Raw genomic sequence first — 25,048 nt, forward strand, 5'->3', positions numbered from 1 at the left:
AAATCTATTTTCATTATCCATCCATCCATCTATCTAATCTATCTGTCTGTCTGTCTATCTATCTATCAATCTAATCTATTTTCATCTATATGTATCAAATCTATTTTCATTATCTCTCTCTCTCTCTCTCTATCCATCTAATCTATTTTCATCTATATGTATCAAATCTATTTTCATTATCTCTCTCTCTCTCTCTCTCTATCCATCTAATCTATTTTCATCTATATGTATCAAATCTATTTTCATCATCCATCCATCCATCCATCCATCCATCCATCCATCCATCCATCTATCTAAATTATCTGTGTGGTGTGTGTTTGTGTGTGTGTGTTCAACTTCGGCTCCATTCCAATGGGAGGTTGAGCTGGATGACCTTCTGGGGTTCCCTTTGGCGTCTCTTTCCTGGAGACACATTTAGTTCCAGCACAGCAAGCGTTAAATAAGTGAGGTGCGGGGGGGGGGCAGAGAAATTGCAATGGGAGCTGTCTTTGGCTCCTCCTCCTCCTCCTCTGCTTCGCTGGGGTGAGCTCAGCCGGTGTGGAAAGCTGCTGGCACGGGCTGGGCAGGGCTGGGTTGAACCCAACCCTGCAGCAGAGATCAGGGAAGGACAGGCGGGCAGACAGACAGACAGACAGAGGCAGGTGAGTGTCCTTGAAGCCGACACCCAGCAGCAGCTGCAGCCCCCTCCTCACCTCCACCCCACCCACCCAGTCTGGCTTTGTGTTTGGAAATGCACCAAGTCATGGATGGATGGAGAGATGGATGAGTGACAGGACCAAGAAATAAACCAGCTCCCCCCCAGGCCCCCCCTCTCTCTTAGCATCCTTCAGGTATGTCCCACCTGCTTCCTTATTCTTTTTTTTAAATGTGCATCCTTGCCCCAGATGTGTGCACCTCTGCACTGCTTCCCCCCCCCCCCGCGCCTTCTTCTCCCTCCATCCACTGTTTGTTTGCAGGGAGGAGGAAATGGGTGGGTGGGTGGGTGGGGGTGTTTGAGGATGCAAAGCTGTCGCCATTCGGACTCCGGACACACCCCAAAGACCTTCCCCTGCTCCCCCCCCCACTTTTTTCCTTCTCTCCCCCTCCCCACTTTTCCAAGAGGCAATCCCAAAATCAGGAATTGGTGTCCCCAGATCTTCTATGCCATATTTGGGGGGGGGGACGACACAGGAGCGGGAAGGGAGGGGTCACCCTTCTTCTTCACCAGTTGGAATCCTGCCTGCCATGTCATCTCTCTGCAGTGGCTGCCTGCAGAAAAGCAACCAGCAGCCCCCCACCCCCACCCCCAAATCTGGTTAAAATTATTTGAGCCGGTCCCTTCCCATGGTGGGGTGCGGTGGGGGGGGTGTCTTTCCTGCTTTTCGAGCTGGGCAACCTAGTGGTCACAAGTCCCAGATCTGGGTTTTGAATGCTAGTTTTCCTCCCTCCCCCATGTGCTCAGCAGCCCCCTCCCCAGGCTAAAAGCAGAGCTGAACCCCAATATTAAAGCGAGGAACTGAGATTTGAGAGAGAGAGAGAGGGAGGGAGGGAGGGAGGGAGGGAGGGAGGGAGAGGGAGGGAGGGAGGGAGAGAGAGAGAGAGAGAGGGAGGGAGAGAGAGAGAGAGAGAGAGAGAAAACTATCCATCAAATATTTAGTACCGTAGCATTAAATCCAATGTAGGAAGGTTCTCTGAGCTTGTTCAGAGGGCCTTTCTAGGGGGTGGAATTAAAATTTAAAGTTGGGGGGGGGGTGTTTTCCATAGTTGTGTGGCCATTGCATCATTGGCTGGAGCAAGATTTAGTCTGTGGAAGCTGATATTCTTGGATACAAGCAAAGGCATACTCACACAACCGTCAGCGATTCGGATTTGATTCTAATATTCTGGTCTGTTGAGGGTTGAAAATGTTGTTTTATCTTCCTTTCTGCTCTACCAACCACCAAGGGATCTGGAAGGAGTTGTTTTTCTAACCATTTATGGTGATTTTGCTGGAACCTCGGGGTGGGGGCAGTGTTTAGCCAAACCACCCCCCCCCCCAATAAAAAGGGAATTCGGTTTATACCTCTGTGGAATACCTGCAGGGCAGAAATATCGAAACAGAAGGAAAACAACATCAGAGGGTTTTTTTCCCCACTCCCTGTTTGCAAAGGAAGCAGATTTGCAAAGTAGCTACTATCCGATGTGGCCAAACGCCAGAGCGGAGCGAGAATGGATCTCAAAATTATTATTATTGTTGTTGTTATTATTTTTAGCGTGCAAAGGGTTTGGGCAATAATTGCAGATAATGTTTTCCCCTTCTCGATTGTTGGTTTTGAGATGGATGGATGGATGGATGGATGGATGATGGATGGGAAAGGAAGGAAGGAAGGAAGGAAGGAAGGAAGGAAGGAAGGAAGGAAGGAAGGAAGATGTAATGGAGATGATTAGATAGCTAGATGATAGATGATAGATGATAGATAGATGGATGGATGAATGGATGATGGATGGGAAAGGAAGGAAGATATAATGGAGATCATTAAATAGATAGATGATATAGATAGATAGATGGATAGATAGATAGATGGATGGATGGATGGATGGATGGATAAGAAAGAAAGAAAGGAAGGAAGGAAATAAGTTATAATGGAGATGATTAGATATATGATAGATACATAGATGGATAGATGGATGGATGGATGGATGGATAGATGGATGGATGGATGGATGGATAAGGAAGGAAGATATAATGGATGATAAATAGATAGATAGATACTTTAAATATATTTATATGCCACCCAATCCTGTAGGACGATAGATAGATAGATAGATAGATAGATAGATAGATAGATAGATAGATAGATAGATAGATAGATAGATAGATAGATAGATATGGATGGATAGATAGAGACAGACAGACAGACAGACAGACAGAGATAGGAAGGGAGGGAGGGAAGGAAAGAGAAGGGAAGGGAATGGAAGAGAAGATAGATGGACAGATAGATAGAAGGATGTAGAAAGAGAGAGAGAAATAGATAAACAGAGATAGGAGGGAAGGAGGGAAGGGAAAGATAGAAAAAGAAAGGAAAGGGGAAGGAAGGGAAGGGGAGAAGAAGGGAAGGGAAGGAAGGGAAGGATAGATATCTGTAGACAGGGAAGGGAGCTGGGGGGGGGGGGGCTGGAGAATTTTAGAATTTAGAATTTAGAATTTTATTAGTATTTGTAGGCCGCCCTTTTCCCTGAGGGGACTCAGGGCGGCTCACACAAAACCGGGAAGGGGGAATACAGACATTAAGACAGAAACATATAATAAAATAGTAAGCAACATACATTCATCATTCGGGAGGGGTAACTATCATTGTCCCCAGGCCTGACGGGCGAGCCAGTTCTTCAAGGCTATGCGGAAGGCCTGGACGGTGGAGAGGGTACGAATCTCCACGGGGAGCTCGTTCCAAAGGGCCGGGGCTACTGCTGAGAAGGCCCTCCTCCTTGTAGTTGCCAGCCGACACTGGCTGGCCGATGGAATACGGAGGAGGCCTAATCTATGGGATCTTATCGGTCGCAGGGATGTAATTGGCAGAAGGCGGTCTCTCAAGTATGGAGAGGGGAGGGGTCTGCACCCGGCATCCTTGTTGCCAAGAGAACCCCGGTTTCTCTCCTTGAATCGGTGAAGGTTGAACAAGACACGGCAAAGAACAGCCTGTCCCCACCCCACCCCCACCCCCCCACCCCAATCTGCGCACTTGAAACAGACAAAGCAGGCTCCGTCTTAGCGGGCTTGTAAATCTCCTTTAGCGTCGATCCGTTAGCTTTGGGCGAGGAGCAGAGCCTCCCCAGCCAAGAGCAGTCTACCTGGAGGATGGGCGCTCAGGGCTCTCCAAAGAGGGGGGGGGGACTCTGTACAATGCTTTTGCAGGCGGTTATCCTCCTGGTGTTTGTGATGCATTGGGGGCGGGGGTGGGTGGGGGGAAGAAGAGCTTTGGAAAGGAAACGGTGAACGAGCCGAGTGTGGAAATAGCTTGGAAATATGTGTGTGTGTGTGTGTGTGTGTGTGTGTATGTTGTATTTGTGCTGATAAATAAATAAAGGGAGACTAGTATAGATCTATTTCAAGCTATTTAGCTCTCATCAGCTAGCCATGCCCTTACTGGGATTAGAACCTGGGTTGTATTACATGTTAGGTAGATGTGTTAACCACTAGGCCACACATGCCTAACATGTAATACAGCCCAGGTTCGAATCCCAGTAAGGGTTTGGCTAGCTGATGAGAGCTAAATAGCTTGAAATAGATCTATACTAGTCTCCCTTTATTTATTTATCAGCACAAATACAACACAAATGTAACAAAAGGCAATATTGGCTTTCTGTCTGGATGGTCTCTTGTGATGAGCCGAAGGACAGAGAATGGAAGCAGTGAGCTTCCTCCTATATATATATATATCTCAGGCTGATGAATAATAGAAGAGGAACCGCTTAGCGCACTGGCTCTGCCCAACACACCGATTGCATCTGCCGATATTTTAGTTGCAAATGGGTGTTGGGGAGGGGTTGTGTTAATGGAATGAGCTCATGGGAGGGAGGGAGGGAGGGAGGGAAGGAAGGAAGGAAGGAAGGAAGGAAGGAAGGAAGAAGAGAGGAATTGGTAAGGAAAGGAAGGAGAGGAACTGAGAAGGAAGGAAGGAAGGAAGGAAGGAAGAAGAGAGGAATTGCTAAGGAAGGAAAGGAGAGAACTGAGAAGGAAGGAAGGAAGGAAGAAAGAAGAGAGGAATTGGTAAGGAAGGAAAGGAGAGGAACTGAGAAGGAAGGAAGGAAGGAAGGAAGGAAGGAAGGAAGGAAGGAAGGAAGGAAGGAAGGAAGGAAGAAGGAAGAGGGGAATTGCTAAGGAAGGAAAGGAGAGAAACTGAGAAGGAAAGAAGGAAGGAAGAAGAGAGGAATTGGTACGGAAGGAAAGGAGAGGAACTGAGAAGGAAGGAAGGAAGGAAGGAAGGAAGGAAGGAAGGAAGAAGGAAGAGGGGAATTGCTAAGGAAGGAAAGGAGAGAAACTGAGAAGGAAAGAAGGAAGGAAGAAGAGAGGAATTGGTAAGGAAAGGAAGGAGAGAAACTGAGAAGGAAGGAAGAAAGGAAGGAAGGAAGGAAGGAAGAAGAGGGGAATTGCTAAGGAAGGAAAGGAGAGAAACTGAGAAGGAAGGAAGGAAGGAAGAAGGAAGGAAGAAGAGAGGAATTGGTAAGGAAGGAAAGGAGAGGAACTGAGAAGGAAGGAAGGAAGGAAGGAAGAAGAGAGGAATTGGTAAGGAAGGAAAGGAGAGGAACTGAGAAGGAAAGAAGGAAGAAGAAGAGAGGAATTGGTGAGGAAGGAAAGAAAAGGAGAGGAACTGGGAAGGAATGAAGGAACAGAGAACTGATGGAGATGAGTTGGAAGGAAGGAACAGATACAGATGGAGATGAAAGGCAGGATGGTAGATACATGGAGATGGAAGGAAGGATAGAAGGAAGGAAAGAATAGATAAACAGATGAAAAAGGAACGGAGGGAGGGAGGGAGGGATAGCATCCTGAGACTTGACGTCCACCTACCTTAAAGTTGTTGAGGTTGAGATAGCGAGAGGGGGGGAAGTAGACCAAGCAGTGATGTCCATTCTCCCCACCTGTTTTTCTTACCTTTCTCTTCTCCCATCTTCCTTTCCAGAGACAACAGACGGGCTCTTGCTTTCCACGCCTCTTCCTCTCTCCACCTGCCCAGGAGCCATGCAGTCTCCCAAAAAAAGCTTGATCTGCAACTTAAACCACGTCCACCTACAACACATCTCCTTGGGCCTCCACCTCTCCAGGCGCCCAGAACTTCAAGAGGAGGAGGAGGCCAACACCTTGGGCCCGTCCAAGGAGCAAGTGGACTGCCACCAATGTGAGGAACATGGCGGTCACCTGATCCCCAGCCTGGTGGACGCCAACTCCAACAACCCATTGTTGACTTGCCGGTGTTGTGAGGCTCACCCGGTATCATCTGAGGTCAAGCAGGGCCTCCAGTCTCCATCTTCCTTGGCCAACTGCCCAACGGTCAACCATGAAGAAGAAGTGGAGGAAGAAGAAGAGGAGGACGAGGACGAGGAGGCATCTCCTTCAGACCCAACTTCTTCATCCATCAGCAGCTGCTCGGATCTCAGCTTGGATGAGTCTCCCGTCTCGGTCTACTGCAAGCCCTTCCCTGCTGAAGAGGCCCGGAGTCCAGAAAGCCAACCGAATATTGTCCCCTTGGAGGACACGCAAAACATTCTGGTCCACCCCCAAGAGAGAGGTCCAACCTTAATGTCCCCCGAGTTGGACATCCTGAGGTCCATATCTGGGATAGTCCAGATAGTTTGTACAGCAGCAGCTCACCAGAATCTTCCTTTGACAGCTCTCCTCCTTGTCCGGAAGTCCTAGTTGGATCATCTCAGGTTGGGTCCATCAAAGTTCCTCCTCTTGTTCTGCCCCCCGTCCGCCCCTGCAGGGCACCTCCCGCAGTGCCGGTGGTGCCCCCTCGTGGGGCGGAAGTAGATTCCAACTGCAACGCGCTCCCTGCTCGCGAGGTCAAGTACAACAGCGTCGCCTTGGTCCAAGTGGACATCAACTCCAACCGAGCCCCGCCGGCGAGGTCTCGTTTTGGAGGCGTGCCTCCTCCGATCCCCCCTCGGACCAAGAGGGGTCTTCAGGGGTTGAGAAGAAGCGAAGAGGGGAAGCTCACTCCAGAAAGTGGTCCCTCCTGAAGCTGTGGAGCACCCGTTCCACCGCGGCGAGCCACAAGGAGAAACATCTAAGAAGGTCATCACCTCCTTCCATGAGTTGGCTCAGAAGAGGAAGAAGATGGCGTCCGCGCCGCCCGTTCTCCACACCAAGAAGGACCAAAGTGATTGGCTGATCATCTTTTCTCCTGACACAGAGATGCCTCCGTCTCACGAACTCTCCTGGGGAGCCGGACAGGAGACCACCAAGCCGCCCACTTGTCCGCCCAAGGAGCCTTCTCCTCCTCCTCCCCTCGGTGTCCAACGAGGGATCATCACCTTCAAGGACCTCCGTCATCGGAAGCAGAGCAGCCAACTGGCCACCAAGGCGGGCAACCCGAGCCATCACCGGGGGCATCCTGCTCAAGGAGTCCCCGACGGTCGCGCCGGGCAAGAAATGAGCGACTCGGAACCGGGGGCCAATGGACACTTGTGGGGGGCGAAGGAAATCCCACCCCGGATGAAGAGGTCCCGTCCGGGGCTACAGCCGATTGTGGAAGGAGGTTCTGACGATGGAGAAGATATAGGAGTCAAGCCGAAACAGCTTGGGAGACCCTTGGAGACTCAACCTCAGGAGAGGTGGGATCTTGACGTCTGCGGGAAGGCAGAGGCGGCGGACAGGAAGGTCCCTAAGGGTAAGATGCTGCTCCTTTTCTTGACTGACAGACCGTCGCTCAATAGATGAAATGATTAGGATCAGGAGGTTGTGAGTTGGATCCTAGGTAGAGGCACGATGAGAATAATTCTGCTGAACAAAACTCCTCATTGGCAACAAGAAAGGCAATGGGCCAGTAAAACACTCTGCTAGATTCATTCAGTTGCCCAGACTACACCCTGCAAAGGATTATGACATCGTTAAACGAGGATGATAATAAGCAAGGATTCTGATCTCAATAGACACAGCTCTAGGCAGGTAGTCCGCGACTTATGACCACAATCGAGACCAAACTTTCCATTGCAAAACGAGACCACTGTTAAGAGGAGTTTTGCTTCAATTTACGACCTTGCTTGCCACAGTTATTGAAGGGAATCCCTGCAGTTCTTAAATCAGTCACACGCTGGTTCGGTGAATGGGGCTTCCCCGCGGACTTTACTTGCAACAGTCGTAAGTGTGAAAAACAGTTGCAAGTCGCTTTTTTCCCCAGTGCCGTTGTAACTTCGGTCCCTAAGTAAACTGTCGTTAAGTCGAGGACTCCCTGTAAACAGAAGGAGATTTGAACGGCCACCTGAAAGGCATCCTTGCACCGCAGGAGGCTTAGAATACAAGAAGCGGAGCAAATTTTCCCTTTCTCACATCGGCACACAGCCATTTAACATCCGCGATAAGGATAATAAGGTTTCTAGTCCCTAAACTCTAATCCTGTCCAATCTCATTTTATCAACACTAATCAGTGTGCCGAGGTGGCGCAGTGGTTAAATGCAGCACTGCAGGCTATTTCAGCTGACTGCAGTTCTGCAGTTCGGCTGTTCAAATCTCACCGGCTCAGGGTTGACTCAGCCTTCCATCCTTCCGAGGTGGGTAAAATGAGGACCCGGATTGTTGTTGGGGGCAATAGGCCGACTCTGTAAACCGCTTAGAGGGGGCTGAAAGCCCTATGAAGCGGTATATAAGTCTAACTGCTATTGCTATTGCTATTGCTATCAATAAGAGTAGGGATCAATAGTAAGTAAATAATAAAATCAATAGTAGGGACGCGGCGGCTCAGTGGCGAAGACCCTGAGCTTGTCATTTAGAAAGGTTGGCAGTTCGAATCCCCAGCGCCGCCTAACAGAGTGAGCTCCCCGTGACTTGTCCCAGCTTCTGCCAACCTAGCCGTTCGAAAGCAAGTAAAAAATGCAAGTAGAAAAATAGGAGCCACCTTTGGTGGGAAGGGAACAGCGTTCCGTGCGCCTTTCGGCGTTGAGTCATGCCGGCCACATGACCCCGGAGGCGTCTTCGGACAGCGCTGGCTCTTCGGCTTTGAAACGGGGATGAGCAGCGCCCGCTAGAGTCGGGAACGACTGGCACAGATGTGTGAAGGGAACCATTACCTTTAATCAATAATAAGGCAATAATTATAACGCTATGAAGGCTTAGATAAGGGAGGATCAAAATGTCCCCATCCAGCCTGGTTAACCACTTTGCAATTATATTAGTAAGACAATAATTATAATTCGTAATATAATTAAAAAAACAGGAAGCTTCCCGAGGATTTTTGCTTCCTTGTTTTGTTTTGTTTTTTTCATTTTCTTTCCTGAATGCTCCTCCCATCCTCCCTGCGAGTCGATTAAATTTTCGGTTGCTTCTCCCGGAACCACTTTCTCTTTCGTTCCGAACGTTTCCACCTTCACCTTTCGAGCAAACAATCGGGAATGTTTGCAAACTTGCTTCCTGCTTTTGTTTAAAGAGCCGGAGGTGGTGGTGGTGGGGGCTGTTGGCCGAAAGGTCAAGAGGTCACCCCCCACTTCAAAAAAAAAAAAAAGGTAATCTGAATTTAGCTTCCTTCGTCAGCAGAAAGGAAGGAGGGTAACTGAGGTTTACAATCAAGGTTTAATTGTGGCTTGGCTCTCGGGAATTCCTAGTGTGGTGTGACGATGCAGGGAGTTGGGGGGGGGAAGCAGAGTGCAGCGTCCTGTTTTTGCATGGGAGGGGGCTTTATATTCCTGCAGGGATCCTTCCCCCCCCTCTCAATTTCTACCTTGTAGGCTTTGAGCTGCAGAGAGTAACAAGGAAGCTGTCACCCAGCCAAGGATGAAGGAGATTATAGCAGGGCTGAAATGCTATTAGTTCGGAACGGTTCGTCCGAACCGCTAGTAAAAAATGCTACAGGTTCGCCCGAACCGGTAGCAAAACAAATGATCAGACGATCAGCTGTGACGTGCGATTTAGATCCAGCTAATCTAAATCGTGTGGCACTACGGATTCCCTCTCCCCCCCCCCCCGCCTCGCTGTTCGCCTACCTTTGCAGGCGCCCACCCGCCCAGACGTCATCACGTGCGTTTCTGACACTCTGTGCATGCGCGGGAAATCCTGCGCATGCGCAGAGGTGGCAGGTGTGCCCACATTGCTACCGAACCTTTAGCAAAGGTAAGTAGACTTCGCCCCTGGATTGGAATCCAAATTCCAGGCTTCCAAATAGGGAGGGTGAAGTTACTGGCTTTGTGGGTGGGTGGGCTGTGCCTCCCCCCCACCCAATGATATGTCTGTTTTATTGTGGTGTCCAGAATTAACGTTTTTTTTTTCTCGTCATATTCTCTCTTCCTTCCCTCTCTCCTGTCTCCGCAACCTGCACCCTGCTTTCGGATCCCTTTCCCGCTTCTATTCCCCCTCCCCTTTTATTTTTCTCTGCGCCATCCTCATGTTCTCCTACTGGCTCCCCAATATTTCTTTCTGCCACCCTAAAACTCTCCATCCGTCTGGTTCATGTCTAAAACCCCCCGGCTCCTATTTTTCGGGACTCTGACTTGGCGTCTTCTGCATTTCTCGTCCTTCGTTCCCGCCGCCTGCAGCTCACCAGATCCTCCCTCGGCCGCGGGGTCTCCTCGTCCCCTTCCCCCCAGCAAGGGGGCAGGCTGCTGGACCCTCTTCTCCCCTTTCCCACCCTCCCAGCTTTGAGAACGCGGCTCAGCTGCCCCCTGACCCGTCCGTGGCGGCCTTTTGCCCAAGGCTGAAGACTCTTTCGTGCGAAGACGTTTGCTTATTGGCAACCCGGCAGGGACCGCTTTTCGACGCAGTGTCTCCAGACCTCCCCGTCCGTCTCTCGCCCATCGGGGCGTATTCCCCACCAGCTCGAAGCCTGCTCCCCTTCCTCAGCAGCCCTGATCTGGCTGTCCTGTTCTCTCCTTTCTTCCCCTCCAGCAAATCCTTCCCCGTCTTAGCTTTCCCCACCCACCAGGTGCCCGAGCTGTCATTTGGAGCCCGAGACCCCCTGGGAAAGCAGGGTGGAAAGGGTCCCTGGGGGAAAGCTATGAGCGCCAAGGAGTCGGGAGCCCCTCGCCAACGTAAGCCACTCCCCCTCTTCCTCGATGGCGCTTTGCGATCGGTGCTGCCTTTTTGAGGGGGGGGGAGGAGGAGAGAAGGACCCAAAAAGCAGAGGAGGCTTAGCGCAAGAGGAGGGAGGTGGTCTCAGCGAGAAATAGCCTTCCCTGATTTAATAAATTGACGCCGGAAAAACTCACCAAGGTGAACGCACCAGCCTTTGGAGTTTCTTCCCGTAGTGCAATATTTAAATCAGCGTTTTCCCACAACTTGAAGATGTGTGGACTCCAATTCCCAGAATTCCCCCCACTCCCCCCCACCAGCATAGTTTGGTTTGGTTTATTGAATTTATATGCCACCCTTCTCCCAAGGACTCAGGGCGGTGTACAACATTAAAAAAAAACATATTACAAAAGTTAAAAAGAATTAAATAGAATATCCCCCAAAAAACCAATTCGGATTAACATAACATGACAATAGAATTCTGGGAGTTGAAGTCCACTTGTCTTTAAGTTGCCAAGCTTGGGAAAACTATGATTTTTTTTAAAAAAATCAAGTCTGGCCTTGCATTGCAAACGGATATTTTTTAGGCTAGTCACCTGGAATTCACCCAGATCACCCTACCACAGGGGTCTCCAAACTTCCTGGCTGGCTGGGGAATTCTGGGAGTTGAAGTCCATAAGTCTTAAAGTTCTCAAGTTTGGAGATTCCTGCCCGAGATTAGCAGACGCACCTCGAATCTAACCCAACACTAGCTCTTTCTACGGGTCTGGCAAAGTTTTAAACGAACACCAGGGAGAGAAGTGGGGGGAAACCCCACATACTGGGATGAAGAAAAGGGGGGGGGAGGAGGTTAAATAATGAAATAATTCATAAATTATGCCCACAGGGGAGCACGTTCAGCCTATGAAGGCACGCTAATTCTTACGTTCTCCCCTTTTCTCTCTCTCTCTCTCTCTCTCTTTTTCTTCTGTTTTACTAGTTCGGCATTCTCAGTCCTTCGCTGGGGTCTCACTCCAAGGATGCCCAGCGAGGGCAGGAGACGCCGTCTCTACGCAGCTTCGACAACAGAAAAAAGGTAAGATAGTAGGTAGGTCGGTAGATTGGAAGGGTGGAAAGAGATGATAGATGGATGGATAGATAGAAAGAAAGAGAAGGAAGGAAGGAAGGGAGGGAGGGAGGAAGGAAGGGAGGGAGAGAAGGAAGGAAGGAAGGAGGAAGATGATAGGTGGGTAGGTAAGTAGGTAGGTAGATTAGATAGATAGATAGATAGATAGATAGATAGATAGATAGATAGATAGATAGATAGACAGACAGATATAGATTGATAGGTAGGTAGGTAGGTAGGTAGGTAGGTAGGTAGGTAGGTAGGTAGGTAGGTAGATAGATAGATAGATAGATAGATAGATAGATAGATAGATAGATAGATAGATAGATAGATAGATAGATAAGACAGACAGACAGATACAGGTAGATAGATACACAGGTAGATACATAGGTAGGTAGGTAGGTAGGTAGGTAGGTAGGTAGGGAAGGAAGGAAGGAAGGAAGGGAGATGATATGTAGGTAGGTTGGTAGATAGAAAGAAAAGGAAGGAAGAAAGGAGGGAGGGAGGGAAGGAAGGAATGAGGCAGATGATAGGTGGGTAGGTAAGTAGGTAGGTAGATAGAGATAGATAGATAGATAGATAGACAGACAGACAGACAGATATACATAGATACACAGGTAGATACATAGGTAGGTAGGTGAAGGAAGGAAAGGAGATGATACGTAGGTAGGTAGATAGATAGAAAGAAAAGGAAGGAAGGAAGGAAGGAAGGAAGGAAGGAAAGGAGATGATAGATAGATAGATAGATAGATAGATAGATAGATAGATAGATAGATAGATATATGGAAGGATGGAAGAAAAGAAGGTAGAAAGGAAGGAAGATATGATGGGTAGAGAGACAAAGATAGAGGGAGAGAGAGATGGATAGAAGGGGAGAGAAAGAAAGAAAGAAAGAAAGAAAGAAAGAAAGAAAGAAAGAAAGAAAGAAGAAAAGAAATAATTCTATATGTTAGTAAAAGCACGTAACCTTTAAATGGGCAAAAGGGGCATCTGTGAGCAACAGTTCTTGAAGCCAAATACCCCAGATGGGTTAACTTCACAGAATGCACCCATATAATTTGGGGGCCCAGGACTCCCCCAGAATTGAGATTCTTTCCCCCCAACACCTTCCTCCCCCCCCCTTTCCTTCTAGCGCTGCTGGTGGCCGTCAGTGCTTCCGTGGACAAAATCGTGGCTCATTTCAGCACCGCCAGGAACCTCGTCCAAAAGGTCAGTTCGGCGCGTCGGCCTTTCCCCCCCTCCCTGTTGGCCGCACAACCACCCTGTGAAGCAGGCCAAGCCAAACAAATGCCATTCTCAGAGTGGTGCAATTCAGCTCCACAATCCCAGGCGGGGTCCTTGACTTACGGCCGCCACTGAGCCCAACAATTTTCTGCCGCTAAGCGAGACAGCTGAGTCATCCTTTTTTGGGGAGGGGCACATTTTACAACTTTTCTGGTCACCGTTGTTAAGCGGATCCCTGCGGAGAGGGGGGGGGGTTAGGTGAGCCACGCGGTCGTTAAGCAAATCTGCCTTCCCCGTTGCTCGTCGCAAAAGGCGATCGCGTCACACACACAAACACACACACACACACACACAGGGGGGCGCTGCGGCCGTCATAAATATGAGCCGCTTGCCAAGCTGCGACGGTCGTAAGTGTGGAAAAACACCCCAAAGTCACTCTTTTTCCCCTGACGCTGTAAATTCGAACAGTCACTAAATGGAGCGTTGTGAGTCAAAGGACTCGCAGTACGCACAACCGAAGGCGGAATCTGATCGGGGCCCAAGATTCGGAGACGTCCGAATTGTGCGTATTACAGCACAACATTTCGCAGTTCGGTTGTTCGCAGTTCTGCTTGGCCGGAAGCCAAAAATTAGGATTATTTTCCTCGTTGGTTAAAAAAAAGTTGTCTGGGCAGGAACTGTGTGTTAATTAAGATACGCTAATTGGGATAATTAGCCAAGGGAGGGCGAGTTTTCTCCTGCTGGGACGGTCCGTTCTCTCCTGCGCAGGCTCAGCTGGGGGACAGCCAGCTCACCCCCGAAGTGGGCTACCTGATCCTCAATACGCTCTGCCCCGCCTTGCGGGCCCTGGTGAGTGACGGCCTGAAGCCCTTTCAGAAGGACGTCATCACGGGACACCGGCCCAGTTCTCCGTGGAGTGTCATCGAAGCTTCGGCTAGGCCAGGTAGGGGGTGATGGGGAAGTTAGAGAAACAGGAGTATTTATGACCACAGACCTTATCTATCTTGGAAAGCTGCCATGTCAATATTTTCCAAATGCAAGGAAAGACTTGGGCACAGAGTCTCTCAAATTCACGGACAGATCTTCACACTCCTGAAAGGAATCGAACGAATGAATGAACGAACGAATTGTTTCCTGTAAAAGCCCACTCCCCTTTCTCTCCTCTTTTATTTCCTCTGGAAGTGTTTCGTGTGGAACGTGGTCTGTGTTTGTGTGTGTGTGTGAGTGAGAGGGGGGGAGAGAGATGGACGGAGAGGATGGGAGGGAAAGAGAAGGAGAAAGAGGGGCGAGGGAGAGAGAAGGAGAAAGAGAGAGTCACGAACCAAGTGAACTAATGGTCTCCTGCAAACTCCACTCCCCTGTCGCTCCTCTTTTATTTCCTCTGGGAGAGGCCATTCACCGTCCACCTGTAGCCTCACTCCCAAGTCGACCCCTGTTCTTTAGCTGTTCCTTTCATCTGGCAGCTCTGCGTATGCGCACACTGGGAACAGGCTCCAGCTGTTCTTCTGCCTCACTGATGTCTGACTCCGAAGGCAGCTGATAACTGTCGGACGGCCCTGGCCCCCCTCTATGCCTCCGACACGGAGCCTTCCCCAGACTCCAGGACTGGCCCAGGTTCCACCCCAACCTTCTCACTGTCCAAATTTGGCGTGCCACAACAGACAGGGGGCTGGAGCGAAGATGGGACTCACCCCATTGTGTGGGGCTCGAACCTGGATTGTCAGCTTTCCAGCCGACAAACCCAGAAACTCGACAGGAGTCGTTTTAATTCTGGTGCTGCTTCTTTTTAAAAAAGTTAAGACTCTGGGAAAAATTTTTCCCATGGTTTTGGGGCCACACCAGAGTTTGTTGGGGTTGACATTAAGACCCTCATTCACAACCAAGGATACCCTTTCCGGCTGAGATTTAATGGAAGCTAATGAGGGACGCGGTGGCTCAGGGGCGAAGACGCTGAGCTTTTTGATCAGAAAGGTCGGCAGTTCAGCGGTTCGAATCCCCAGCGCCGCGTAACGGAGGGAGCTCCCGTTCCTTGTCCCAGCTTCTGCCAACCTAGCAGTTCGAAAGCACGTAAAAAATGCAAGTGGAAAAATAGGAACCGCCTTTGGTGGGAAGGGAACAGCGTTCCGTGCGCCTTTGGCGTTGAATCATGCCGGCCACATGACCACGGAGACGTCTTCGGACAGCGCTGGCTCTTCGGCTTTGAAACGGAGATGAGCGGCGCCCCCTAGAGCCGGGAACGACTAGCACGTGTGTTCGAGGGGAACCTTTACCTTTTAATGAAGGCGTTGCAAAGATTATATGATCCGGTTTTTCTCCCTAGATCCTCACACCAGATCCTTTACTGCGTTATACTGGCGGGTGTCCCGGCTGGCCCCACTCCGGAGTAACCACCAACGTTTCCACGCATTTATCCTGGGACTTCTGAAGTGAGTCGGGGTGCAGGATGGGAGAATAGAGCAGAGGGGAAAGATTTAATTATTATTTTTTTAGAAGTTCAAAGTTCCAATTTATTAAGAGAGCCATGTTGGCACATCTGTGAGAAACCCAAATCTGAAAGCTTCCCGGTTTCCCCCCACCCAGTTGAAAGTTCAAGATCTTGCCCCCCACACCCACAAGTCCATCACATGGTCCAATTTCCCACTGCCACGCTGGCATTTCCACCCATCCAGTTCCGGTCAGGTGCAGAGGTGCAGAGAGACAAAGGATGAGCTTGAATGCTAGAAAGGAATTTTATGTTGACAACATCACATTCTACTCCTTACTATTCCCCCTCTCCCAATTCCCCACGAATGAAACAGCATAGTAAAATAAGAGAGAGTGTGGCGGGCCAAAGATCCAGAAAGGAAGAGGACTGCAGGCCTGACAGGCGGCCTCTCCTCAAAAGCGATACGGTTCTTGAAATCCATTGTAAACGGGAATGCATATTTAATTAGACACGTATTAACCGCAGCTAGAATTGTATTTGCACAAAACTGGAAGAGTGAAGAGATCCGTTTAGCTAAAAACAAAATGGTAAAAATCAGGCACGATGCGCTGAACGGCCAGCTGGTTTTAGGGATGGGAATTCTGGCCCCCAATTGTTCAATGCTCCCCTCTTATGTCTCTTCCTTAGTTTGAAGCAAGTGGAGGAATGGTTCGCGCAGCTGCAAAGGAACTCAGGTAGGTCAGATTGGGGTGTGTGTGTGTGCATCTTTTTCCAGAAAGGGGGGTGCTTAGCTGGACATGGCCTTAAAGGAGATTTTTAAGAAGAGACTGGATTGGCATTTGTCTGGAATAGTATAGGTAGGGTCCCTTCCTTCCTTCCAACTCGGTTATTCTGCTATTCTTCTTTTCCTTTCTTTCTTTCTTCCTTCCTTCCTTCTTTCCTTCCTTCTCCATCACTGGGAGTTTTCAAGAAGAGATTGGATGACCATTTGTCTGTAATGGGATAGGGTCTCCTTTCTGAGCAGAGTTTGGACTAAAAGACCTCCAAGGTCCCTTCCAACTCTTCTTCCTTCCTTTCTTCCATCCTTCCTTCCTTCCTTCTTTCTCTAAATTTCCCTTTTTCTCTCCTTTTTCTTTCCTTCATTTCTTCTTTCTTTTTCTAAATTTCTTTTCCTTCCTTCCTTCCTTCCTTCCTTCCTCCCTCCCTCCCTCCCTTCCTTCCTGTTGTATTAGAAGACCTCCAAGATCCCTTCCAGCTCTAATATTCTATTATCCTTCCTTCCTTCCTGCCTTTCTTCCTTCTCTAAATTTCCCCTTTTCTTTTTTTTCTTTCCTTCATTTCTTTTCTCTAAATTTGTTTTCCTTCTTTCCTTCTCTGTTGTATTAGAAGACCTCCAAGGTCCCTTCCAGCTCTAATATTCTATTATCCATCCTTCCACCTGCCTTCCTTCTCTAAATTTTCTTTTCTTTTTTCTTTCATTTGTTTCTTCCTTCTTTCTCTAAATTTCTTTTCCTTCTTTCCTTCTTTCCTTTTCTTTCCTTCCTTCCTTCCTTCCTGTTGTATTAGAAGACCTCCAAGGTCCCTTCCAGCTCAAATATTCTATTATCCATCCTTCTGCCTCCCTTCCTTCTCTAAATTTTCTTTTCTTTTTTCTTTCCTTCGTTTCTTCCTTCTTTCTCTAAATTTCTTTCCTTCTTTCCTTCTTTCCTTCTTTCCTTCCTTCCTTCCTTCCTGTTGTATTAGAAGACCTCCAAGGTCCCTTCCAGCTCTAATATTCTATTATCCTTCCTTCCTTCCTTCCTTCCTTCCTTCCTTCCTTCCTTCCTTCCTTCCTTCCTTCCTTCCTTCCTTCCTTCCTTCCCAAGGTCCTTCCTCACAGTGGACTAGCACCTTGACTCCAACTCAAACACCTGCTTGCTCTCTTCTCTCCTTTTCCTTCTCCCTGCCCCGAACCGTCTCATGATCTCATTTAAGATGCTCTTCTTCTCCGCTGGCGTTTCTGACCCGTTTTTTTTTTTTTTTTCCATTTTTATTCCCCCGCCCCAAACACAGAGCTGATCTCCTCACTCTACCTGCCCACCGCCTTCCTCCTCCTCAGCCAGCGGTTCTGCCACCGTTGGGCCGAAGAGCTGCTTCTCCTCCTGCAACCCCTCTCCGTCCTCACTTTCCAACTGGACTTGCTCTTCGAACACCGCCACCTCCCCGTCAGCGTCCGGCCGACGGTCCAGCGAAGCACCCCGTCTCCCAAACCCGGGGCCGGCCGCTGGGAGAGCCCCCGTTTGACCCCGCCAGATTCCTCCGAAGCCCCGCTTTCTTTCACCGCTTGGGAAGAGGGATTCTTGGCTCCATCCAGCCCCTTCCAGGAATGGCTTCTCCCCCAAAGACTTCTGGGATGGAAAGAGCGACTAGCCAGCGCCCTGCGCGGGAACGGGAGCCCAGCCTGGGCCCGAGAGGAGACCCCAACCTCCCCGCCTCCGAGCAAGTGGACCAAGCTATGGGTGGCCGTGAAGGAGAGCCGGGCTGCAGCCGGAGAGACCGGTGACAATGCCGAAGAACGCCCCAAATTTGGGGGAAAGGACTCCGGGGTCGAAAAACCATCACTGGACGGCAAGGAGGAAGGCTCGGCGGCAGCGAGCCTTCCCAAACCGGCAATGGATCTCCCTGAGGCAGGAGAAGTCTATCTGGAAGGCGAGGAGGAGAAACCGGAGGCGGGAAATGGGAAGGAAAGGTGGCTGGGATGGCTGTTTGGAGCCAATTCTCCTGGGACTTTAAATGAGGTGGATTCAAGTCTATCCCGCTCCAGGTAGGTGGTGGCGGGGCCTGTTCTGAGCTAGGTTTTCCCCCAAAAGGCACGAGGCAGATTCCTGGTCCCGACAAAAACCCCTTTTATGAAACGAATGCGAATTCCTCTCCTTCCCCTTCAGCCAAGGCCTGGCAAACAGTCTTTCAAAGGCGTATTTATGACCACAGACCTTATCTAGCTTGGAAAGCTGCCACGGAAATATTTTCCCAGGGTTCACCGACAAAAGCGCGCCGACGAAACCATGGTGAGAAAACCGTGAGTTCGAAATCACACCGATGAATGACCGCAGAAGCGCGCCGACAACAGCGCGCCAACAGCGCGCTCTAACCCTAACCCTAACCCTAACCCTTACCCTAATCCTTACCCTAACTGTTACCTTAACCCTAATCACACTTCTGTCGGTGCTCTTTTGTCAGCGCGCCTTTGTGGGCGCGCTATCGACGTCGCGGTTTTATCGCCCCGGTTTTGTCGGTGCGCTGTTGTCGGGCGCGCATTCGTCGGTTCACGTTTTCCCAATTTGGTGCTATGCAAAGAAAGACTCTGGCAGTGGTGGGATTCAAATAATTTACCAACCAGTTTTCTCTGCCCTAATGGCCAGCTGGGTAGGCGGGGCTCGGTGGTCATGTGATCATGTGGGCGTGGCCAAGTCAATGTCACTCAGGTCAATGGGCGCTTCGCCTTAGCCGTTGCAATGTCATAAGGGTTAACCGGAGAGGCGGTTTCTGTAAGCAGGTCAATAAAGATTAGGCTAGAAACAACACCAGAATGTTTCCTTCCTGCCTTCCTTACAGGATTAGCCCTGTAAAGTGGGAAAAAACAAGATTTCTTCCAACAACCGGTTGTCCGAACTGCTTAGAAAGTTACCAACCGGTTCTCCCGAATAGGTGCGAACCGGCTGAATCCCACCACTGGACTCTGGGCACAGAGTCTCTGAGATTCACGGACAGATCTACACACTCCTGAAACGAATCTAACGACCAAATTGTTTCCTGCAAAACCCCCTTCCCCTTTCGCTCCTCTTGTATGTCCTCTGGGAGGGGCCATTCACCGTCCACCTGTGGCTTTACTCCCAAGTCGAGCCTGATTTCTGAGCTGTTCTTTTCTTCTGGCAGCTCACACTGGGAACAGGCTCCACCTGTTCCTCTGCCTCACTGCTGTCTAGCTCCAAAGGCAGCTGAGAACTGCCAGAGAGAGCTCTCGTCCGAGCCTCCCCCAGCCTCCAGGACTGGCCCATCTTCCTCCCCAACCTCCTCACTGTCCGAATCTGCTGCCAGCTCCGTTGGGCCGGCGCCGGGCAACAACAGCACCCTACATTTGCACTCAGATAAGCTTCCGAGGACACGATGGCCCAGTGGCTAAGACGCTGAACTTGTTGATCAGAAAGGTCGGCAGTTGGGCGGTTCGAATCCCTCGTGCCGCGTAACGGAGCGAGCTCCCGTTCCTTGTCTCAGCTTCTGCCAATCTAGCCGTTCGGAAGCACGTAAAAAATGCAAGTAGAAAAATAGGAACCACCTTTGGTGGGAAGGGAACAGCGTTCCATGCGCCTTTCAGCGATGAGTCATGCCGGCCACATGACCCCGGAGACGTCTTCGGACAGCGCTGGCTCTTCGGCTTTGAAACGGAGATGAGCGGCGCCCCCTAGAGTCGGGAACGACTGGCACACATGTGCGAGGGGAAGCTTTACCTTAAGCTCCGAGGCATAATGGGTGAAGCGTGGGGCCGGCAAAAAGGAGTTTGGCTTTGAAAAGTGACGCGGGAAGGGTTGGCTGCCCTGTCTGGAGGTGGCCTCGCGAAGGACTAGAAACTTTCTCTGTCCAAATGGGGGAATTTTGAAATTGGATCCGTGGGGCAATTTCTGAAAGGAATTAATAACTCATATTAGCAATTAATAACGAGCCTTCCTTCCTTCCATGTCCCTGTCTCCAGCAGGCGCCCCTCGAGATGGCTTTGCCCGACCGTTAACACGCTGGGCCTCGCGAGGAAGGGGGCACCGACCCAGAAATCCTGGCAGGAGGCGGAAGGGGAACAGAATCCCCCAGGCCCATTACATTCCTGCAAGTAAGTTGGGTTTAGCTGATTGGAAATAAAAACTCCAGAGCCCAGAGTGCCAGCCAGTCGGCCAGGCCCTTTCTCGAAGCACACCCTTACGTTATTTTCACCCATCTGAGATTCATTCTGAGTTCTAGTCCTGCCTTAGGCATGGAAGCTAGTTGGGTGACTGGAACAATCACCAGGAGACGGGGAGTTCTAGTCCTGCCTTAGGCCTGAAAGCCAACTGGGTGACCAATCACCAGGAGACGGGGAGTTCTGGTTCCATTTCATCACGAAAGGTGCTGGGTGACTTTGGGCCCGTCCTTCCCTCCTTCTCAACCGTCTCTTCTCCTCTCCTCTTCTCCTCTTCTCTCTTCCTCTCCGCTCCCCTCCCGTCTCTTCTCCTTCCTCTCTTTTCCTCTCCTGTCCTCTCTTCTCTTTTTTCTTCTGTCTTCTCCTCTCTTTTCCTCTTCTCTCTTCTCTTCTCTTTTCTCTTCTCCCCTCTCCTCTCTCATCTCTCCTCTCCTTGTCTCTTCTCGTCTCTTTTCTCTTCTCTTCTTTCCTCGTCTCTTCTCTTCTCTCTTCTCTCTTTTCCTCTTCTCTCCTCTCTTCCTCTCCCTTCCCGTCTCTTCTCCTCTCCTCTCTTTTCCTCTTCTCTCCTCTCCTCTCTTCTCTCTTCTCCTCTCTCCTCTCTTGTCTCTCCTCTCCTTGTCTCTTCTCGTCTCTTTTCTCTTCTCTTCTTTCCTCTCTTTTCCTCTTCTCTCCTCTCGTCTCTTTTCTCTTCTCCTCTCTCCTCTCTTGTCTCTCCTCTCGTCTCTTCTCTTGTCTCTTTTCTCTTCTCTTCTTTCCTCGTCTCTTCTCTTCTCTCTTCTCTCTTTTCCTCTCTTTTCCTCTTCTCTCGTCTCTTTTCTCTTCTCTTCTTTCCTCGTCTCTTCTCTTTCTTCTCTCTTTTCCTCTCTTTTCCTCTTCTCTCCTCTCGTCTCTTTTCTCTTCTCTTCTTTCCTCGTCTCTTCTCTTCTCTCTTCTCTCTTTTCCTCTCTTTTCCTCTTCTCTCCTCTCGTCTCTTTTCTCTTCTCTTCTTTCCTCATCTCCTCTTCTCTCTTCTCTCTTTTCCTCTCTTTTCCTCTTCTCTCCTCTCGTCTCTTTTCTCTTCTCCTCTGCTTTCCCGTCTTTTCTCCTCTCCTCTCTTGTCTCTCTTCATCTCTTCTTTTTTTCTCTTCTCTTCTCTTCTCTTCTCTTTTTTTCTCTCCTCTTCTCCCCTTTCCTCCTTCCTTTCTCTTCTGTTCTCTTCCTTTCTCTTCTCCAGAGCTGTGCGGGCGCTCTGTGACCACGCAGGTGATGCCGCTGGACACCTGGCCTTTTGCAAAGGGGACATCCTCCAAGTGATGGAGACGGTGGATGAAGATTGGCTGAAATGCCTCTCCGGAGACCGGCTAGGCCTCGTCCCCGTGGGTTACACCTCCCTGATCGTGTGAATGGCGCTCCAAGCCAGTCAGCCAGGCGGAAGGAAGGAAGGAAGGAAGGAAGGAAGGAAGGAAGGAAGGAAGGAAGAAGGGAACCCCATGGATGGAGGATCGAACTGACCCCCTGCCCCCAAACTGATTTTTTTTAACACACCCCTAAAAGCAAATGACTTAAAAGTATCACGGAGGAAGCTTCCTAGCCCATCACTCGTTTCACACCGACGTCTGAATTTCCCCTCTGAAATTGTGAGCTCTGCTTTCTCGAAATCTGGGGACTTTTGAACTGGCCCATCCTCCCTCGTCGGAAGTTGGCCGGGGATGATGGGGTATCCCAGGAAACCTGGAGTGTGGCCTAAGGGGGGGGGGGAGGAGCTGGAAGTCTGGAAATGTCTGATTTTGATTTGTTCGTCACTCGTGTCCGCCGCACAGCCTCCCGAACGGCAGCATTTCCCGTAATGTGTATATTGCATATATCTGTGTACATATAAAGAAATGGATATATACATAATATATAGATATATATATACATATATGATTTAATATTTTCGGTTGGTCCAACCTCTGCTGCTTCTAAAGCCGGAGGGAAATGTCCTTTCATATTTATTAATCAGAATCTTGGCTTATAATGGATGCTTCTCATCTGATTATTCTGATTATGGATAGTAATAATAATCACAATAATCAGAATAATCAGATGAGAAGCATCCATTGGCTTCCAATGGATAAACTTCTCATCTGATTGTTATTATTATTGTTATGGATAGTAATAATAATCAGAATAATCAGATGAGAAGTTTATCCATTGGAAGCCAATGGATGCTTCTCATCTGATTATTCTGTTGATGATGATGATGATTATGGATAACAATAATAATCAGAATAATCAGATGAGAAGTTTATCCATTGGAAGTTAATGGATGCTTCTCATCTGATTATTCTGATTATTATTATTATGGATAACAATAATAATCAGATGAGAAGTTTATCCATTGGAAGCCAATGGATGCTTATCATCTGATTATTCTGATTATATTATTATTATTATTATGGATAACAATAATAATCAGATGAGAAGTTTATCCATTGGAAGCCAATGGATGCTTATCATCTGATTATTCTGATTATATTATTATTATTATTATGGATAACAATAATAATCAGATGAGAAGTTTATCCATTGGAAGCCAATGGACGCTTCTCATCTGATTATTATTTTAAAATTCTCCTGACCTTCAAATAACACAAAGCATCTAGGTAGTCCTCAACTTACAACATCTCCCTCAGTGACCGCTGGCAGTTGCAACGGTGCTGAAAAATCGTGACTTAACAAATCTTTTTTCCATACCTACGACCGTTACAGCACACACACCCCGATCAAAATTCGGATGCTTGGTAACGGAGTCGTGTTTATGACGGCTGCGGTGTCCCCCTTTTGCGACCTCCCGACAATGGAGGGAGGCGGAATCGCTTAACGACCGTGTGAGTGACGGTCCGAAGGGCAGTGGGAAGAGAGGTTGTAAAATGGAATGGGGCGAAACTCAAGGAAACGGATGTCTTCCCTCGGCCATGGAAATTTTTCGGGTTGAATTGTGGCAGTTAAAATCGAGGAACTTGTCTATCTTGCAAGGGTTTAACCGGAAGGGAAGTCTCTAAGGAGCTTAATATTTTATTATTATTATTATTATTATTTGCCACCGCACGCTCTGTGGATTCATTCCTTCTAGAATCAGCCCTCTTGTTGCTTTCTGGAAGGCCACTTGTACACTGGAGAGGGAAATAAAAGATATTGTTCAGACAATCTATTGGTGAGCCAATTTACACCCCTCCCACGGTGCATCTGGATTGCTTCCTGATTCGTAGGCCTGCCTAAAGATGATGGATGGGGTTGGGGGTGGAGGAACAAGCTGGTTTTGCACACTCTGTTGCTTAGGAAGCAGCGGTGGCCCATTGGGAGAATTTTGAATTAATTTGTCCTTTTTCCCCGTTGGGATGTTTTTGAGAAATTTAAGTCTTAATTCAGATTGTGATCTCAGAGATGTATCCCTGGCTCCCTCTGGTGGCGCAAGGTGAAAACAACACCTTTAAAAAATAATGCAGAAGTTTTTTAAAAGTCTCAAATTTTGGTCACTTGGAAGGATTTTGACTCCCAGAATTCCCCAGCTGGCTTGCTTGAAGATGGGTGGGGTTCAGTTCCCAGAATCCCCAAGTTGGAGTCTTTAAGATGGGTGGACTTCAACTCCCAGACTCCCCCAGCCAGCCTGCTTTAAGATGGACTTCAACTCCCAGAATCCCCCAGTCTGCATGCTTTAAGATGGGTGGACTTCAACTCCCAGAATCCCCCAGCCAGTGTGCTTTAAGATGGGTGGACTTCAACTCCCAGACTCCCCCAGCCAGCCTGCTTTAAGATGGACTTCAACTCCCAGAATCCCCCAGTCTGCATGCTTTAAGATGGGTGGACTTCAACTCCCAGAATCCCCCAGCCAGTGTGCTTTAAGATGGGTGGACTTCAACTCCCAGACTCCCCCAGCCAGCCTGCTTTAAAATGGACTTCAATACCCAGAATTCCCGTTACCCCAGTGCTTTAATATGGGTGGATGTCAACTCTCAGAATTCCCCAGCTGGCATACTTTACAACTATCCTGACATATGACCAAATTGTGGGCAGGAAGTGAACCCCGCATTAAGATGTGTGGACTCCAACTCCCAGAATCCCCCCAGCTGTCCAGTTCAACGCCACCCTTCCCCAACCCCCAGGCTCAATCATCCGTCATCCCTTAAGATTTAGGATAACCCTAATTAAATTTAAATTACAGCTTCAAATCTTCCAGGCTGTGCAACAGATTGTGGGTACGCAGGGGCACAATCCCCACATTCAGAAGGCCAAAATTGCAAAAAGACGCAACGGTTACAAGGGAGGGATTTCGGCTTCAATTCGCCCAGGGAAAGGAACCGGGTTTTCCCTCTGATCGACAGCTCTAACCACTAGTCCGGGACACCTAATCTGCCAATTTCACAATTTCTCTCCCCAAACCACGCCTCTCGGTTTTGCCGAAATGTCCCAATCTCTCCCAATATTTGCCGCTTTTGGTCTCGGCTTCCAAAATCAACCCTGCGAGAATTTGATTTCTGATTTGCAGCCAGTCCTCGATTTACAACCGTTCTGTTTAGCGACCGAAGTGACATCAGCGCTGGGAAAAAAACATTTTCCCCACTTACGACTGTTATCGCATCCCCCCTGGCCAGGTGATCAAAAGACACTTGGCAACGGATTCAGATTTATGACAGTCCCGGGGTCCCCTCTTGCAACCTCCCGGTTAACGACCAC

General features: G+C 49.1%; 1 protein-coding gene across 1 annotated transcript; it reads left to right on the plus strand.

Annotated features, from left to right (window-relative positions):
• Positions 1-560: 560 nt before the first annotated feature.
• RUSC1 (RUN and SH3 domain containing 1) lies at positions 561-22,373 on the plus strand. Its single transcript, XM_087705144.1, is given in 13 exon segments — positions 561-641; positions 5,640-6,230; positions 6,233-6,689; positions 6,691-7,346; positions 10,201-10,692; positions 11,652-11,747; positions 12,910-12,986; positions 13,770-13,944; positions 15,322-15,427; positions 16,114-16,160; positions 17,479-18,229; positions 20,159-20,287; positions 21,567-22,373. Coding segments are annotated over 12 exon segments (3,687 nt in total). The 5' UTR covers positions 561-641; positions 5,640-5,698; the 3' UTR covers positions 21,736-22,373.
• The last annotated feature ends 2,675 nt before the right edge of the window (positions 22,374-25,048 follow it).

This window comes from Thamnophis sirtalis, unplaced genomic scaffold (genome assembly GCF_051295495.1).
Source record: "Thamnophis sirtalis isolate CommonGarterSnake01/CBP01778 unplaced genomic scaffold, rThaSir2_p1.2 scaffold_2, whole genome shotgun sequence".
NCBI lineage: Eukaryota > Metazoa > Chordata > Lepidosauria > Squamata > Natricidae > Thamnophis > Thamnophis sirtalis.